The sequence below is a fragment of the Camponotus vicinus genome, unplaced genomic scaffold (assembly GCF_025532165.1).
Source record: "Camponotus vicinus isolate PSW18456_S1 unplaced genomic scaffold, iyCamVici1.0 SCAF_4, whole genome shotgun sequence".
In the NCBI taxonomy this organism is placed as follows: Eukaryota; Metazoa; Arthropoda; class Insecta; order Hymenoptera; family Formicidae; genus Camponotus; species Camponotus vicinus.
This window is the reverse complement of record NW_028141976.1, coordinates 23,188,125-23,206,187: the sequence shown is the minus strand read 5'-3', so window position 1 is coordinate 23,206,187 and position 18,063 is coordinate 23,188,125. Positions and strand designations below refer to the sequence as shown.

The 18,063-nt window shown below is 40.9% G+C and overlaps 1 protein-coding gene across 4 annotated transcripts in view; it reads left to right on the top strand.

Annotated features, from left to right (window-relative positions):
• Window positions 1–18,063, top strand: part of LOC145969711 (uncharacterized) — a 66,189-nt gene that overhangs the window by 27,310 nt on the left and 20,816 nt on the right. For all 4 annotated transcript variants that reach the window (XM_083095911.1, XM_083095910.1, XM_083095912.1 and 1 more), the window contains one exon: window positions 4,960–5,290. In XM_083095911.1, coding sequence (XP_082952037.1) covers window positions 5,241–5,290 — 50 coding nt within the window. In that variant the 5' untranslated portion in view covers window positions 4,960–5,240. The remainder of the gene's footprint in view (window positions 1–4,959; window positions 5,291–18,063) is intronic.

Here is an 18,063-nt window from a genome sequence, read left to right as displayed (position 1 = left end):
TGAATGACAAACGTATCGCGAAAATGCTACCGATTCTCCTATGAACGTTACTTAAAAGTTGAAATTCACCAGGGATACGTCCGTTTCATATAATTCACTGCGCCAGCAGATTTGTTTATAACACGACAAAACGCGCGTGAAATCGTGCTCGTAAATCCTCATTACACTCCTGTCCACCCCGATACGACCTTTGGCCTCCCCCTTAATTTCCCTCTATGGAAGGATATGCTCTTTTCTCCCTTTCTCTCTCGCGACCATATATACTGTAATTCGCGTGAGGCGTAATTGTTAATCCGGAGACGGAGAAAAATCGCGGGGCGGCTGCGCTCGCCACATAACGGGGAAGGAAAAGAGTCTTCGCCCTTCGCTCGTATATCTCGCGAGTAGGTATATTTCTGAATTTTTAATCTCGTGAAATTTCACGCCGTCGTATAAGAGACGCGCACTCTAACGCCCAAATTTGCGCGCCCGAATACTATGCCTCGCTGCTACCGAAGGCCATTGTACGTTTATTAAACGCATATTCCAGTTCCCCATCTTCCTCTTTTCTCAAAACAACTCTTGGAGATACATGAGATGATTCGTTCTTATTCCGTCGTGATTCTACCCAAATATATAAAAAGCTTTTTAGCGTTAATTAACTGAAGTTTACAATCTTTGTCTTGAAAAATATTTCCAAAATATTTGTTTATCGAGTGTAACTGGTCGCAATGCAAATTTCAAAGTGTGTATGAAACAAATTAAGAGTGTATATTAAAATTATATGCAACAGAAATTGCATACAATTGATAATAGTACAATTCGTTAGCGGGGTTTCTGTATCCCATTTTTTTATCCTTTTTCGCCGCTATTATTTTACTGTCACACACTGGTGTCACACAATGCTACAAGTGCAACAAGAGCTAATAACTACTTGTGCCGCATCTCTTCCTGTACTTCACACATATACACACATACATACGTGCGTATAGAAAATAATCTACAGAGGTATGGAAATTCGGTTGTATCAAATGTGTCACTCGTATGAAAAGGGATGAAACGACGCGAAATTGGAATACAAAAAATATAGAATCTTTGGGGGAAAAAAGTCATTGACAGAAATTCAAAGCTCCCGTCGACAGACGCGACCGCAAGGGTGCTTTAGGGAAATCTCATTTTCCATACGAGCGATAGAGATCCTGGACCGCGATCCGTGTTGTCTACGAAACGAACGACAGCAGGCTCTACGTCGTAAAAGTGTGACGGCTCGATATTTCGACCGTAGCCACTCTCGCGGGTCGTTCCTGCTAGCGATTGATTCCAATCAACGACGTCCGGGACGCTTTGTTGGGAATGACGGACGACGTAGGAGAGGTGAGAGAGACCTTTACTAGCCTCCCCCTCCTCCTTCCCCCTTTATCGATGCATTGCCGAGCCATTACTTGGTCCACTGTTAACGTTAAGTGCATCGCCTATAGATACGCGGTGTCAGGACACCGAGGTAATAACGCCCTGCACTCGACCATGTGGCTGTAGGGTATTGCGTAGCTGAGTGAGAACCGATTACCTCAAATTCTGCTATGCCACGAGCGAAACCTGCTCTTCACGGTATCGTGGTCACGAGACTATCTCATATCGCCTCGCAATCGGAGAATTCGAATTTATCTAGTCGTCGCTCATGTTTAACAGCATCTAAACTGTCTCGTAACAAAGGATTATCTTCTTAGTAATATCGGAGAAGACGTTGAAGGAGAATCATTTAATAATAAATTATGGAGAACAGGAGGATTTTTAGTTATTATTCCGTAATGTCCAGAAACCTCCTGATCTTGATAGAAGATTCGTCGTCCGTTTTATCTCTTTTAGTTAAAATACCTCGCCAATGGTTTGAAAAGCGTTTATTACAGATTTTCGCAAAAAAAAAAAACTGTAATCCACCAGTGATTCATAAGGCTATTCGGGTTAAGTGGGTCAGCATCTCCTGAGTGAAAGATTAAAAAAGAAGATTAAGAACCAGTTATCCCTTTATATTCCGTAATACGTTAAAACGCTCGGAAGATTGTCATTTAATGGAGCTTGTCCGCGATCCACCGCCTCGTCCGAATTTTTCCAACTAACGAAAAATATCTGCGGTAGGATATTGAAATCCTCGTTTTTATTACACCGTCGTTACGCATACGCGATATGTCATATGGTCATATCATCATATTCCGTTTCCGCTTTTCCGCACAATTTTATTACTGCTTGAGTTTTTGACTTTCAAATATCGATCGATCTTTGCAAGAATAAAAAAATCTGTAATGCTGCTGTATATCCTGTCAGCGAAATATTTACAAAAGAGAAAGAGCATGCAATCGTAAGAGAATAAAATATTCCGATAAGATTAATTTGTCAAAATATTATAGGAAATTATAGGAAACTATTGTTTGCACATATGATTGATATATTTGGCGATGTTATGTTTATTTCGCCTCGAGTTTATCTCAGACGACTTTCAATAAATATGTAGATGTATTTGAACGATATAAAACCGCGCCAATCAAATTACATCATCGATAATCAATACCATTAGAAGTCCAATTAGAAGCACAATTAAAATAGAATCAAAATCGTCGCCGAGACGTCATTTACTATGTAGGACAGAGTTCTTCCAGATATTGTCAGCAGTTCAGTTTCCAAGAATATCCCATAAGAATTCGAAAAAGAATCTAACTTGTATTTAATAATACAAGACTTTCTCTTTTGCTTCGAGAGTTTTACAAATTTAAAATATATTATTACTTATTTAAACAAATAATAAATTTGCAACGAAATATAAATAATAAATTCGTATCGTTATTTTCCCACAATAATTTCCATTGATATTTAACACATTACAATATCATATGTATATATGTACGTATATAACGATAATTTGATAATGGAATAAGTGTGCTCTTAATAGAACCTTTATCTTTAGTCTTACTTATTTTGAAGTCCTAAATTTATATTTCAAATTAGAACGCTTCCTCGTATTTATATGCACATGTATATATGTATAAACCAATAATATATCGATAATTTAATAATCGAACAAGAATGCGCACTGTAGAATCTCTAGAACTGGTGCGCAATATCAAACATAGAATCATATTAATTCGTAATGATATTAATGTATGATTTTAATATGTTACGAGAGATGTGGTTTAGATATTCGGTGAACGTTCCAATTCGCATTTTCCCGACATAGAAGCGATGTTCTTGCACAAATTGAGCTAAAATTTAATTATTTTATCTTAAACACTCTCTGAGGTCGCACAATCGATGATAGCCATTTTTATTGGATATATAATTATTATCTTATATATAAATCTTCTGATTTTTAAGTAGAAAATGGAGATTCAGCACTTATTTCTTCTTATCGATATATTTATAAATGATAATCCGAAAATGTATTAGCACAAAAAGCGATTAAAAAACAAAATTTATTTATAATTAAAATTAATTAAGATTGGCTTATTCTTCTAAGGAAATCTAATAATAAATTAAGATATTTAAACAGAATGTGTCGGCAAAAGATAGCACAGATGTCTCTGCGATTTATTAAAAAATTACTGCACATTTACAAAATTCATGGTATTAACTTTCAAGAGCGGTTTGATTTAAATTTCGTCGTTTAAATAATTATAAAGTCACATATTTTCTTCATTCTTGACATTTTTTATGTATTACACTTTAGAATATATATCGAAGTAGAATAACCCCTTTTCACTTGAGACGAGTGTGATGGAGCGCTGATCTGAAAAAAGACGTGACGAATGACTCGATGCAAATGCAAGCGGGGAGTTTGACCTACGACTTCGATCGGAAATTGCTTATCACGCAGTTTAGAACGCGAGAAAGTGGTTGTATCGTAAAGCAATAAGCACGCAATAAGAGTACAACGACAAAGATTATAGTGATTGTAATGGGGGCGAATCGAAAAGCCTCTATTATTGGATTTCGTTTAATCTTATGAATAAATATTTGCCTTCATAAATATTTATTGACTTCCGGGTCGATCGCGCTGGATTACGTTTACGTTTGTAAACTTTCTTGGTATCGACGATGAACGAGGTTTGCTCGTAATCGTCGAAGCGAGAGCGAATTCTTCTTTAAATCATCGTCGAATATTGTAATCGACGGAAACAAGTAGGTTCCGATGAGGATCCCATTGGCACTTTTCAGTTATTAATACGTACATAATCGACGAGAGATTCTCTATGAGATTACGAGAGATTCATCAATACTGAAATATTAAATCACGTTGCACCGAGCATTAAATTTTTAAGTATCAATGCTACTTATTATATTATGAGATATATCGCAGAGACTTGTTTTTTTCCATTTTTTATCCGTCCTTTCAATTATTCACGTATTGGCTTTTTTCTCTCTCTCTATTGCTTTCTGTTTTTAGATCTCAGATTTTTAGAATTTTGAAAAGATGGTATTCTCGATCATCCTTAGGACAATGTTAGCTGCGCATTTTCAGTTGTTACTTAAGACAGCACAATGTCAGACGAGAAGCGAAGTGCGCACTGGTATTATAATGCACCCGGCACGATGTACGCCGAGTTTACGAGCCCATAAACCGAGACGAACCTTAATATAAAAATGTTATACTTCGGTTTTCATAAATTTCACAAAGTAACACCGCATCGCAGTACTTTTCCGATTCGTCGCATCGCGTATGTTACTCACACGTCACTCGATACGAATTTGCGAATATGATTTTATTATCGTTCAATATTTTATCGATAGAGATATACGATAGAATATGATAAATTGAGCAGTTATTCTCTTGAAGATAAATATTTTGAAAAATAGCGCATCTAAAACAGAGATTGATACGATTCCATATTCAATAGAATACGATGCGTAAATATAGGCGCATGTATACGTGCGTCATCCAGCATCGCAGTTTTGTGAAGATTATTTAAGATATTATTATCTCTTTTGCAGAACTTGCGCGTGCCTGGAATAGTCATTCAAGACACGATATCAGTAATCGTAACTTCCTTTCGAGCGACATCGATGATCGCGACTTTGATGGAGGAAGAAATACCTCACTGGTGACTTTTCCTCGCGAGAGAGAAACTTCTACGATCGGCAAGGAAATTACTTTCCACCGAGCTACGTAACCCGCTTCGGGGGTTTATGGAACAGCGAACGACATTCGCGGGACGAAAGAGGATGCCTTCGACGATTCAGCACATTTTCGGTTCTTTCGGTGTTTCGTTGAGATGCGCGTGTCATCGCCATCGTGCCATCATGTGACATCGGAACGCGAGAGGTACGTTGATCTTGTTGGCATAGATTGCGATAAAATAATTGATTTTAATCTTTTCGAAATCATTATGATTGCATATAATTTCTAACGTGAATTTTAATACGATAATTCTTTGAAAACGATTATAATAAAATTCGTAAATTATTTTCCTTTAAACGAAATAACTGATGACTCTTCCAAAAATTACTAAAAATGCAGAATTTTTCGTAAATTAAACTTCTAGCAAATGATTACAATTTAAGCATTTAAAATAGTGTTATATATACCCTTGATAATCAGCACTAAAATATCATCTCTTTTCGATGCTTATTCAATTATACATCAGTAGTCTCGTCAGACTCGCGCGAATCCGCATTGGACGCGAAGCAGTTAGAAGTTTTTGAACTCGTCGCGAAATTATTGGAACTGTAGTTAAATATTTCCGAGCGACGCAGTATGGTAGATAAGTTTGTTAAGCGGATTCCGACCATTCTGGCGCGGCTTAAAATCGACTATTTACGCTAAAGATGATTGTTTATAACGCGAATATCACTCGTGAATATCAACGTGAATACCACTCATTGCATCTGTTCGTGATATAACTGCAAGTTTAGCAAATTATATTAAAATTGAGAGCAATTGATGTTTGATTCGCCTAATTCAACTCAGATACATGTTTTATTTTTAATAGTATTTTGAATAAAGACTATAAATTAAACGACCAAAACCCGAATACAATGCGTTACTTCGAACAGTAAGCATTAATGCAATTTGTTTCATCTCGGGCTTACAAACTTCCGTCTCCCCTACGCCGTATTTCCGGATTACGACAGCGGGTACGCGGCCATACCGAACGAGCCCAGCTAATTAAGGCGTTCCCGTTCGACCCTATGGATTATTTAAATCAATGTCACGCTGCCGGTCCTCGAGAGGCTCGTTAGAAATGGGCCAATTACCGTTAAGAGGTCGACGGGACGACTCTCCATCGCCCCCGAAAAAGCAAAAGAGTCTGAAATTACCTACTCTCGTGTTGTCCTCTTACCCCCTGCAATAAACTCGAAAATCTTGCAATAAACCGCCCCCCTTCCGAGGAGAAAAAGAGAGAGATAGAGAACTGTCGCTTCGTGTTTGTTGTACGCGTACTCACGCGATTTGTACATATACGGGGATGTTCAGCGCAGAGAGGTTCTCCGGTACCGGAGTAAGCTGCCACCCCGCAATATCTGACGGAATTAGTTGTCGCCCGGGTTCCGGGGTTAAAGGGGTTGCTAGACAACTGGTTAAAAGGATTATCCGTGCTTACGTTACTCAGGCCGGGCTAATGCCCCGCGTATTATTAAATCATTCCTGGAACTGCCGTGAAACACAGGCCGCTGCCGGATGCTGTAAGACATGAGTCCTGTTCTCGCCCCGTTACTGGATATCCCCGTTGGCGTTACTTGGAGAGTAACCACCGCGAAAACACGAAGTCACCTCTTAGAGGACCCTTGAACAAAATTCCTATCCTGCCGCTGCCGCACCGTATCTCCCCTGGTATTTGACTCCAAGTTCAAAGAAGTTGTCTTTGTCAAAGGATGTATGGGAGTTTCGTCACAAGTGTCGACGTGTTCTATAAAGTTTTCTCAATATTTATCGTCAACGGATATTTGGCGAAACTTTTCAGTAGAAAGAGTTGAATTAGGCAGCATGGCTTATTTAAATCAGTTTCTTTTCATTAAAAAATATTATTGCCTGTTTTTGCGCGAAAGAAAAAGAAGATTAAAGATTTCTATTTTTCTATACAGGATGCTAGTTAAGTTTCGATAAATTGTATCATAAACAAGTCTTTCGATAAATTGTATCATAAACAAGTCTTTGGTAGATAAATACTTCGCGAAAGATAAAGTCAAACTTGAAAGTAACTGCAAAAGTTTCCACTTTAGCGGTACATTCTCTGAATGAACAATAAACTTTCTTCGCCAAATGGGACCGAAGAACTCGCGATTACGCAAATCTACCATAATTCACACGAGCATCGCTGAGGTTACACGACTGCTTACCATACTGAAAGTTCCTTAATCCGAACGGATCCGAACGCTACCAACTGCATCGCCGCGACGCGCCGAAGAAACTCAGTTTGAAGCGTGTAGCGTTCAGTAGCGCAGCTGCCATACTTTCTTTCCTCGTCTTGCCTTCTTCGTCTTTTTTCCCTTCTTTTTTCCACTTCGTTCCCCTTGTTTTCTTCCACTTTCTTTCTCAGACGAGCGTCGGTCGAATAGCTTTCCATTTAAAGTTATGGACACTGAAATCCTCCCAGAACTGTCCGCGTAAAGATGAAGCGAACAACGAAGTCGTTGTTCCTCAGGTAAGGTCGTTCATTTGCCGTTCGGATGCGTCTGTAGCAGCTCGGTTGGCAGGTGCACCTGTTCGCAGCATTATACGATCCCTTTACACCCCTCTAGTTTATGAGTGCAGCCATCGTGTCCACATTTGCTTCGGGTTTTACCAGGGAAGTGTGACACGATTCTAGCAGTCGGTTATTCTGTCTGTACCCTCTCTCTCTTTCTCTATCTCTCTTTCTCTTTGTGCATTCTATTGCATAATGCGCGAAAATTCGCGAGAAGTGAAGGCTTTGATTGTCGGATTGAAGAACAAGGATAGGAACGATCCCGAGCGGAAGCAGAACGGAATAACGTGGTAACAGTCTCCCGAGGATTGTTGCGGATTGAGACTCCGAGGAATGATTCGCGTCGTAATCACGGACTTCGTCTTGATGAAAATTTCGTGGCTTCTGCGTGATGGAACATTTTCGGAAAATGGAACACGAATAAACATTTCCGGAAATTAGTCTTTTGATAATAAATTCAATGTTGCTCTTGTTAGAGCAAAGATAATTTCTCAAGAATAGTGAACATTACTTGTGTATATTTGCATTAAAAATTATTAATTATTATTAAACAAAAATATTTAGTAAACGTTGTAATGAAATAATTATGAGTAAAATAGATTGATGTTAAAAAAATAGAATGTTAAAAAAAAATAGATTGATGTTAAAATGAAAAAAGTTAGTGTTGAATAAACGCGAACAATATCGCTGAGAATTTTAAAATATCATAATTATATATATATGTATACATATAAAAAAATTTAAATTCAACATTGTATTTGGGAAAGCTTTTTTTCTGTACATAGCTCGCTTGAAAGGTTCTAAGCAAAGTGGTTGCTGCAAAATGCTATTAAAAGTTAACAACTTTTTCGACTAATATAAAATTATTCTACGAAGCTGTTGAATGGAAGAATGAATCATGCAATTAAAAATTGATGAAAAATTAAATGTCGATCAGTAAGATCAATCCGATCAACGTTAGATCGCTGTGATTGCAATACGCGAGCAAATATGGGTTACGACAAGCTCAACTTATCGAATTACCCGACTGTAGCTGCGTCGTGGATGCAGGTACATTCGCACGATGTATGTAAACATTTTGCACGGTATTTTTCAGCAGGTTTTCGGAAACGCAGCGGCACGATGTACAAATTTTGAACGAGCGATATCACACTCATACACGCGATATCGCGGATATTCAAAATCGATTCTTTCGCCGTTTCGATCGCGAGGATGTACTCGAAAGCGAGCCTCGAGCAATGGAACGAAAGTGTTCCAAAGGCACAGACTATTCGCGGGAAAAATATATTTTTTTCCAACGGCTTAATCTGAATATAATTCGACTTTATGGTGACATTTAACCGCGCGGCAGCGGCCTCGAGAGAGTGTAAGCGTACAACGTGCAGCTTCCGTCCCGTCCCAAGTACGTGGTTAATTGTTAGGCGTGTGCGCGCAGGTCCAATTAAACCATTATGTGCGAGCGACGTGAAGCGGGAGAGTAACAGAAATATAAAATCTCGGCGGAGTGCAATAATTCACTGGCGTTTTCGCGTCGAGTTTCGCTCACCTCGGCGTTTTAACTGGTTTTTATAGTTTCTCGCGTCTCTCGTGCTTCTCGTTACAACCCAGGATTTTGCATTCGTCGCGACTGCCTTACTGGCTGTAACACGGTCGTTAAACACCCACCAACGTGATTCTGGGATTCGCGAGAAGGGAACGCGGAAAAAGAGCGGGACAAAAGAAATATACCGTACACCCAACTGCGCGATTCGAGGGCATCTCCACCTCCACGTGAAATTTCGGATCGATTCGGGGGAACGAAAACGATTAATCGCGGTTATTTTCAAAATTTGTAGGCGAGAGCGACGTATCGTTGACGAGATTTAGTATAAACACGTCACAGGATTAAAAACGTTTCAGAATTTTTCCATGGCGATTTTATTTTTTTCGCCACGCTTGATGCTGGATCGACGTATAACTCGCGATGACGAAGAAAACGCGAAAAATCACGAGCACGTGTAAACACGTCGATGAGAGGAGGCAGGGAGGGATGGGGAGAGAGTCGGCGCGGCAGAGAGTCGGCCGGGAATAAGTTATGAACTCTATGCATTTTAAATGACTAAATCTCTGGGCCGTACGTACTCTTTGCTGAATTTTTCCGGGCGAGAAATGCATTATTGGCCCAGCAATCTCCCTAGACGCCGCGTCTGCGTGATGTCGCTCGGCATGTCGTGTACGTGCGATGTTATCGCGATGTTACATCCGCTTGTTCTCGTGTTTCGAAAAAGAACGCAACGTGCTACTCCGTTAGCTCTTCTTATTTTGCTTCCTTTCCCGTTCTACGGCAGCCGAGACGTTGCTCGCAGCGCACCGGAAGGGGACCTGTCCGGGGACACTGTCGCACGTGCGTAAAGTCACCGCGCGCCTGTTGTTCCTGCAGACGACAATGTCTCTGTCACAGAGAGCGAGTGCAAGAAATCTTAACGGCGAAATTCGTTCACGAGGGAATACTCCTGAGGAATCGCGGACAGAAACTAAATATGTGATATAACAGTGTCTGACTATAAAGAGTAGTTTATACTTACTTTTGTAAACTATAAAAAAAAGGACAAAATGAGCCGATGTTAAATGTTAACATTGTAATGAATGAGCTGATATCAAATTAGTCTTGAATTATAGAATTTTGAGATTAGTCGGAATTATATCTTTGTCACTACTCTCGACTTCAATTAACACGTAATTAACCGTAAAGGAAAGAGATCAACGAAATAACGGTTTCGAGAATAAGTCACGGAATGAGTCGCTTCAATATTTATGCGACCGCACGACACGCTATTATGTAAACGGATGAAATTTTATCGTCGCTCGCGCGTATGCAAATCGCGAAGGAAAATAAAATTTGCATCGCGCCCTTTTTCTGCGCCGCTCTTTTAGAAGTTTGGAATCCAATCCGACGGCGCGCACTCTCAAATTCAATATGGTGCTGCGATGCGCATATGGCAGTGTGTATCTCCGGGATCATAAATATAATGGGCTAAAGGGACGCGCGCGATGTAGAGATATATATGTGTATGATGCGTACCGTATATAAAATTAAAAATATTCCGCAAACTTTCTGAATGAAATTTATTTCAAATCGATCATTGGCTCGACCGACAGGTGATTTTGAAGCAACATGTGGCGCGTACCTTGCGTTACCGCAATTATCGTGATTAAAATCTTTACGGATTTGTTTTACAATGTGGCTGTTTATATGTAAATTTATTAAAAAGACGTCAACGCTGGCACACAATCGCGTCGCGGGACATTCCACCGTGATAAATTAGATTACTACTTACTCATCAATTCTCTTCTCTTCTGCTTGATCGCGTTATCTGAAGATTTAATAAAGGCCGGACTCGGCGGAAAGGTATGAAGGGACGGGGAGGGCCACGAGAACACCACTTTCAATCCCGCATTTGCATAAAATAATCCATAGCGACCGGACTCCAATAAGAAATTACACCGTGCTGTGGACGATCTCGAGTACTCAGCCGGGGGCGCCGGTCGAATAGAGGTATTTATTATAGGAAATCGATTTCTCAAACGAAGGAACGCGCACGGAATTCAGGTGGTAAGAAATCAGAGCCGGCTTTTTATTTTGCGCGCTATTGTCACTGCGAAATCGACCGATAACTCTTCCAATTATTAAAAGGAAAGAGAGAGAGAAAGAGCAAGAGGGGAAGAGAACAAAGTACCGTCATTTTGTTAGCCTGAGAAGCTTTAACGCGCGACACGCAGTGTTGCGAAGTACCGCGTGTTGAAAAGTGCCATTTTCGAAAGCGCCGGATTTTGTATATATGTGCGCGTGCGAGCTTTTAACAAAAAAATACGTAACCGTCACGCTAAAAGCCGGCAATCGGCGAGGCGCGGAGCGCGCGAAATGATATCACGCGGCAGATTTTAGCCATCGCACGTGGACACCATCGAGAAAAAGAGAGAGAGAGAAAGAGAGACACGCCTTTTAGACGCGTAGCATTTGCGTGCGCCGTTTTAGCGGAAAGGCCGACAGAGCGTGCAACATTTATTAACGTTTCCCCACCATAATGATTCGCAGCATCCCACATGTCGGACGGGTTCGAATATCTTTTTAAAGTACACTTCATTTCCATTAAACACGAGGATAGTCCATTTTTTTCTCGTCTCTTCCGACGCGGTCGTGAAATCTTAAAACCAGCTTTACGAGCTTACGAGCTTACGGCATCTCGGAGGGCGCGGGAGCGACACGAATGACACGCGGACGAGGGTGCGGATGCAAGCGCTTTGCAGTATTGATGCGTTCTTGGTGCGCGCCGAAGAAGGGGTCGAGGTCTCTCGGAGGTCACGTCATTTCGTGTTATTAAATTTATATAGACGGCACGGACCTCTCTGATCCTGGCGACGTAGATTTGTCAGGAGGGAGAACGGTGACCCCGCGGGCCTTGCGGGAATTCAATATTGCACTTTCCCGTGTCTCTGTCCCCTCCCTTTTCTTTACCACGTCGTCCGGAGCTCTGTTCTTCTACCCTCTTGGGGGAGGCACAGCCGGCAAATGTTTGTGAAACTAATGCAACCGTTCTGAGATTTGATGACATAAAGAGCGAGAGGAACAGAGAAGAGAAAAGAGAAGAGGAAAGAGAGAAAGAGGGAGAGAGGAAAGACGAGATGAGTGGCATGGGGTACGAGCGACAGTTAAGAGTGATGACATTTTCGGTCGGCAACGGTAATGTCGGAAGCGCAATATTTAAGTAGCAACTTGGGAGTGAAAAGAGATGTGCAATGGTAAAATACAAAGCTAGCGATGTCTTAATAAATATAAAATGTATATGTAATTGTATTCTGCGTAAAGAATGAATTTTACATAAAAAAATATTCCACTTATCAAGAGGATTAAAAAGGGATAAGATAGGAAGGTAATATTATGAGGGTATATATAGTTCCATAAGAAGCCAGGATTTTGAAAATGGGAGTCTTTAAAAACAGCGAATCTCGGGGAAAGTATGCTCGATCCAGATAAAAAGTTTTCCGAAGTAATTACAAAGTTCTACGACAAGAATTTAACGATCAGCTCGCAATGAAGCGCGCACAGAAATTAGATAAGTATTTATATATATACTACGAATTTCAACTTTTCGAAAATCTCATTTTAGAAGAACGATATTCCACTTGTTCTTGTAAAGAAATGAAAAAGTTTGATCTATAAAAATTATTAATATGTCATAATAAAGAATATTATAACTATTTCTATAGTCAATTAATTAAATATAAAATTCCGTTTATTAGCATTTCTCACTTTGTTATTTAATTGATATATTTATGATTTATTATTAATATAATAAGAAGTCTATAAGACACAAGCTAGCTGAGAGAATACTATTATCAATATTCCAATATAAACAAACATATCATTTCTATTTCAAAGCTTCCGTTTTAAGTTATTGATACATAAGCTCTTAATTAATTAATTAATTAATATCAGATTACTAACGCATATTCATTATTCAGATTTCAGATTATAGATTATACATAACGTTCGGCTTGTTTATGCAAAGTATACAATAATATTTGAATAGACACTACCAATATTCTAATCAGATAATAGCATTCATTAATATAGCTTTATCAACTATTAAATATTAGAAAAATTAGATTTTATTATTGTTTACTTTTAATACAAGGCTAAACATGCACTCGTTTGTCACGTATATTTCTAGGATAATTTCTGAAAAATTAAAAATATTTTAAAATTATAAAATATACAATAAATTTGGAAAATATTTTTCTGCTCTTTAATTTTTTTTTCTCTTTCCGATTTCTTCTTCTTCTTCTTCTTCACGCCGGAAGAGGTAACTGTAAAAATTATTGACTGTGTTCAAGAATTCGATCAAGACACGACGCTTAAAGGACATGGGAAAAGACGCGATTAACGGGGGAATCCGATCAGGAGATTAAAGCCGTTCCTATCCTTCGTGGGGCACCTTCGGTGACTGCCGTTTTTTTTTTTTTTTAAATCGCCTGTGTAATATTCCGCGCGTGTACGCGAGTCGTATGTTTACCTCGCGGTAATGGGCGCTACTGCGTGAGGCGGTTTCTTAATTTCGCCGGTTTCAGCCCCTCGGACCGGATGTGGAAGGGCGAAAGAACCGTTACGAGGACGGAACACCGCACTTCGCGAATCCGACGAGAAAAACGAGGTGGAACGATAGGCGAGGGGAACGAAGCGGGGCGAGAAAGAGCTCTGACGGTGGGATACGAGAATAGACGAGAAGGAGAAATAGGGACAGGAAAAAATAAGGTAGGGTAGATGAGGGCGCGAGAGGCATGCCAAACAGGTGCTCGAAAGGGTGTATCGCTCCTCTATTTTTCTTCGGCCCCTCTTCGGTTACCTTGCCTTTTAATGATGATGCTGACTCACTGCTCGCGATCCACGATTTCGAACGGAACTGCGGTTACGCACAATGCGTGCACCTATTTCCTTCTTGTGCTTTTTCTTCCTTCATGATGGCACAATGGAATCGCGACGATAGATGAGATACTTTATGTATAGCAATTGAAGGATTGATTAGCATGAATTTTTCTAAAGTATTTTTCTATTTTTGTTGAAACTGTGAAAGAAAGATATTAAAGAAAAATATTATATATATAATAATTTTGCAATTTGAAAATATCAAAAAATTAATAATGCTTTATATATACGACTATATAACAATATTTTAATTATATTAATTTGACATATGTATATATATGAAGCCTTTAATCTTACATATTATATTATTTGCTGGATATTATAAAATAACATTGTAAATTTTTCTTCTAGAATTTTTTTCTGTGATAGATGGTTGCTCCAAGAATACCCTTTTGTTTTTGACAGCGTCAGGTGATATCTATCTCACACTTGAAATGTACTTCTTATTCCATTGAAAAGTCACATCAGCAACGTCTGTCCATATATTTCACTTTTATCTTCCACGAGAAGAGGAAAATACACAGAATCAAGAGAATAAAAGACCAGAAAGCATATTACAGTGTATCTCCAATTTATCTTCATTCCATGGAAATCATTATGTAGAATTACGAACTTTGAATCTCAATCTTCGCTTATGCTACAGTACATTCTATTCGCGGTTACCTCTATCAATCTTGTAATGTCGTCATTTACAGCGAGAGCAAACTCAATATCGATATGTCGTAAAATGTAATTTTAGTTTGACGAACTTTCGTAACGCGATCATACACGCGCTCGATATTCGTGCAACTTTAATTCTACATTTGCTGCTGCTCATCTGATACGAGGAGTGCTTGCTCTATGTACTTTCGATTTTTTATGCATCCATCGTGCCACCTCGAAGCATCGTGTAGTGCGAAGATCGAATCTCTCTTCCTCGGCGTCACGCAAGCGCGATAATCGCATTTTAACGAGTCTGCCGTCGCCGAACGACGAACACTAATTATCCAACAATCTGTCAGCGAGATACAATTAAACCGACATTATAAAGTCTCGAGTCGACGTTGGAGATGGGGAGAGGGGGAGGAGACCGAGTTGAATTTTCCAGACTGCGTACTTCCGTCCTCGCGGGAGGCCAGTCTTAAGGGAGGATCCTTTAAATTCGCATAAACGCGAGGAAACTATCCCCCGCTGAATACCCGTGTACAACATCGCGACGGGACTTTGCTTCTTTTGTTGCTCTAGCGTACTCCCGATTTCTTCCTTGTTCCCTCCGCCTCGTCGTTTGCTCCCCCGACACAATTCACTCTCGCTCAAAGTTAAATACTCGGCGCGAAACTTCCGCCTTCCACCCGGTGCCTTCTTAATCATTGACACTAACTCACGCCCGCTTGGAATGTATAAATAACTAATTAGACGGCTGACGTGAGCCGAGAGAGCGCGAATGCATAATTTAAGCGTCCATTAACGCGCGTGCTATAGTTTTGCCATTAATACGCGCGAGAGAGCCGCGTGCCTTAATTCGTCCCGTGGGAATTCGATGGAGTACCGAATCTTACTCGGGCATGATTTTCGTGACATCTTATTCTCGAGAGCGAAATGTCATCCTTAATATTTACGGCGGATCGTTTACGATATTTGAAATTATTCTATCATATTTGCACGCTGGAAGAGTAAACAAAATATTTTTCTCCTGATGATTAAAATTAAAATTATAGGGCATGCATGATTATAATTATAATGCGCATAATTTTTCAACATTAAAAAAATAGTATTTATTTCTCTCATGTCACATAGTCGTGGAAATCGAACAGATCTGACAATTTTGAAAATGGGACTGCAACGAGTGGCGTAACATTTTTGCGAACGTAACGACAGCGTGTCCCGGCGAGGGAAGCTTCCAATACCGTGATTGCTAGCGAACAGTGGGAGTGAATGTAACATACGTGTACCCAGAGATACACTCCATCGCCGTCGATATCTGCAACGGACGAGAATAGCGAATCGGCAGCTCGGAGGGAGAAAGAGCGTCGAGGGTAGCTCGGGGGCCTCTGTCTCGCTTCGACTTTACGGCACCGAGAGTTGACAGATTGGAAACAACCCGAGATTTTTATGGCAACTGTTTCCCGCGCGACTATAAATCCTTTATCTCGATTGTTTATCGTACAGCGAGGGAGGAAGAAAGAGAGCATTTCTCATTTGCGTTAAAATCGTTCCACACGGAATCGTCGTACACACGTGCGATGCGCGTCGTCTCCTCCGCCAAAAATCCCTCAGTCGCATTTTTTCTTAGCGTTCTTTCTTTTTCCGTGTATCCTTTTCAATTCCTCCAATATCCATCCTGTCTCTCCCTCCTGACAAGGAAAATGCGCGTGCATTCGGTTGAATGCAACCGCACCTGAATGCGCATACTTATATCGGGGAGATGTTCGATTTTATGGGTCATTTCGCGGAGCTTTATGTTGGCCGAGTTGGGATTGCTCGACGAAAAAATTTTGTCGACGTGGAATCCCAATGTACGTCGTTTCATCGCCGTTCTCGTTTTACGAACGCGGCATTTGGTGAAATTAAGAAACAGCTAGTCTCATGCTATTATCCCTCCCGCTTCTCTTCCTCTTTCTCCTGCTCCTTCTCTCGTCGGGTCTTCTCGGGTTCGGCGATGGAATTTAGCAGAAACGAGGATGACGAGCTTCGAAGTCCCAGGATAATGGCGCGTTCCATACCGACGAGAATGCCTAAGATAGATGATGGTTTGGGGCAAAATTTCGCGCATGTCGAATAAAATTAGTCTCTCGCGCGATTAAAAGCGGAAGGGAGTCCTTTGCCTGATGATAACATCGTCGGACAATCTGTTAACGTTGCTCGGGCCGGCGCGTTATTGCTTCGGTCTAAACAAGGGGCCAAATTCATACGAATTCATACGTAAAAATATGTATGCATCTAAATACGCTCGCTGCAAATCGGTCGTGCACAATGCGCTCACGTCGCAATAAAAACAGGCGAACGCGCTTCGGAAAATGTTGCAGTCACGTCGCGGTGGATTTTCAGTTTTACGTTTTTACGGGGGATGGACGGAGGGGTGTCGCACGCGGAAGCGGGTGGTGCACGTCGGTGGAATAACATTTGGCCTTTCGCAGTGCCGTCGATTTTCATCAAGTGATCCAACTTTGTTGCGTGTGTTTACGCTCATCCCGTTACACCTGGCGCAGCGCGGCGGCCGTCGTGTATTATCCAAATTGCATTATCGCTCTCTGTTTGCGCGGTTATAACGTCAGCCGATGTATTTGTCACGGAGCGCCTCGTCCTCTCCTCCTCCTCCCCCTTCCCCCGCCCCCGTGTACGGTCGGTCAAATGGCTTAATTGCTTTGTCCACGCAATTACGAAATTGCTTACAATTTACAATCAACCCGGCCGGATTCTCTCGCGCACGCTTCTCGCCGATCAATTTTACGAACGCGTACGCGCCGTCCTTTTTCGAGCTGTTTGCCGCTGTGCATAAATCAGTTGGCGCAATAAATGCATATTGATATAAAAGCGTTGGACGCGACGCGCTCTCGCAATTAGCTCTGATTGTTACCTTTGGTAATCGATTATTCTCGCCGTAAAATTTCGCAGTATTATTAGAGAGCTTATTCTCCACTTAGCTTCCTTACACGTGCTCTTTTTCAGAGGTGTCGATTGGCCTATTGTCCGCTCGGTCTGCGTCGCGGCGCATCAAGATCAGTCGACCCCGATCATCCTTGCTCGTATATATTTTTTTTAAATCCCTCAGCGCGCTCGGAGCCGTACTCGAGTTTCGTATCGCTCGTATTTCACAAATATCGGATCGCACGCGGGTCGTAAAGTATTCCCAAAATTCCGGGCGTTTAAACGGCCGCGCGCGGGCATTTTGCGAAATTTATTTTGGCGAGAATCGAGCGGCGGAGACGGCGGCGGTGACAGGGAGTCGACGCATCCGCTCGCGAGGCA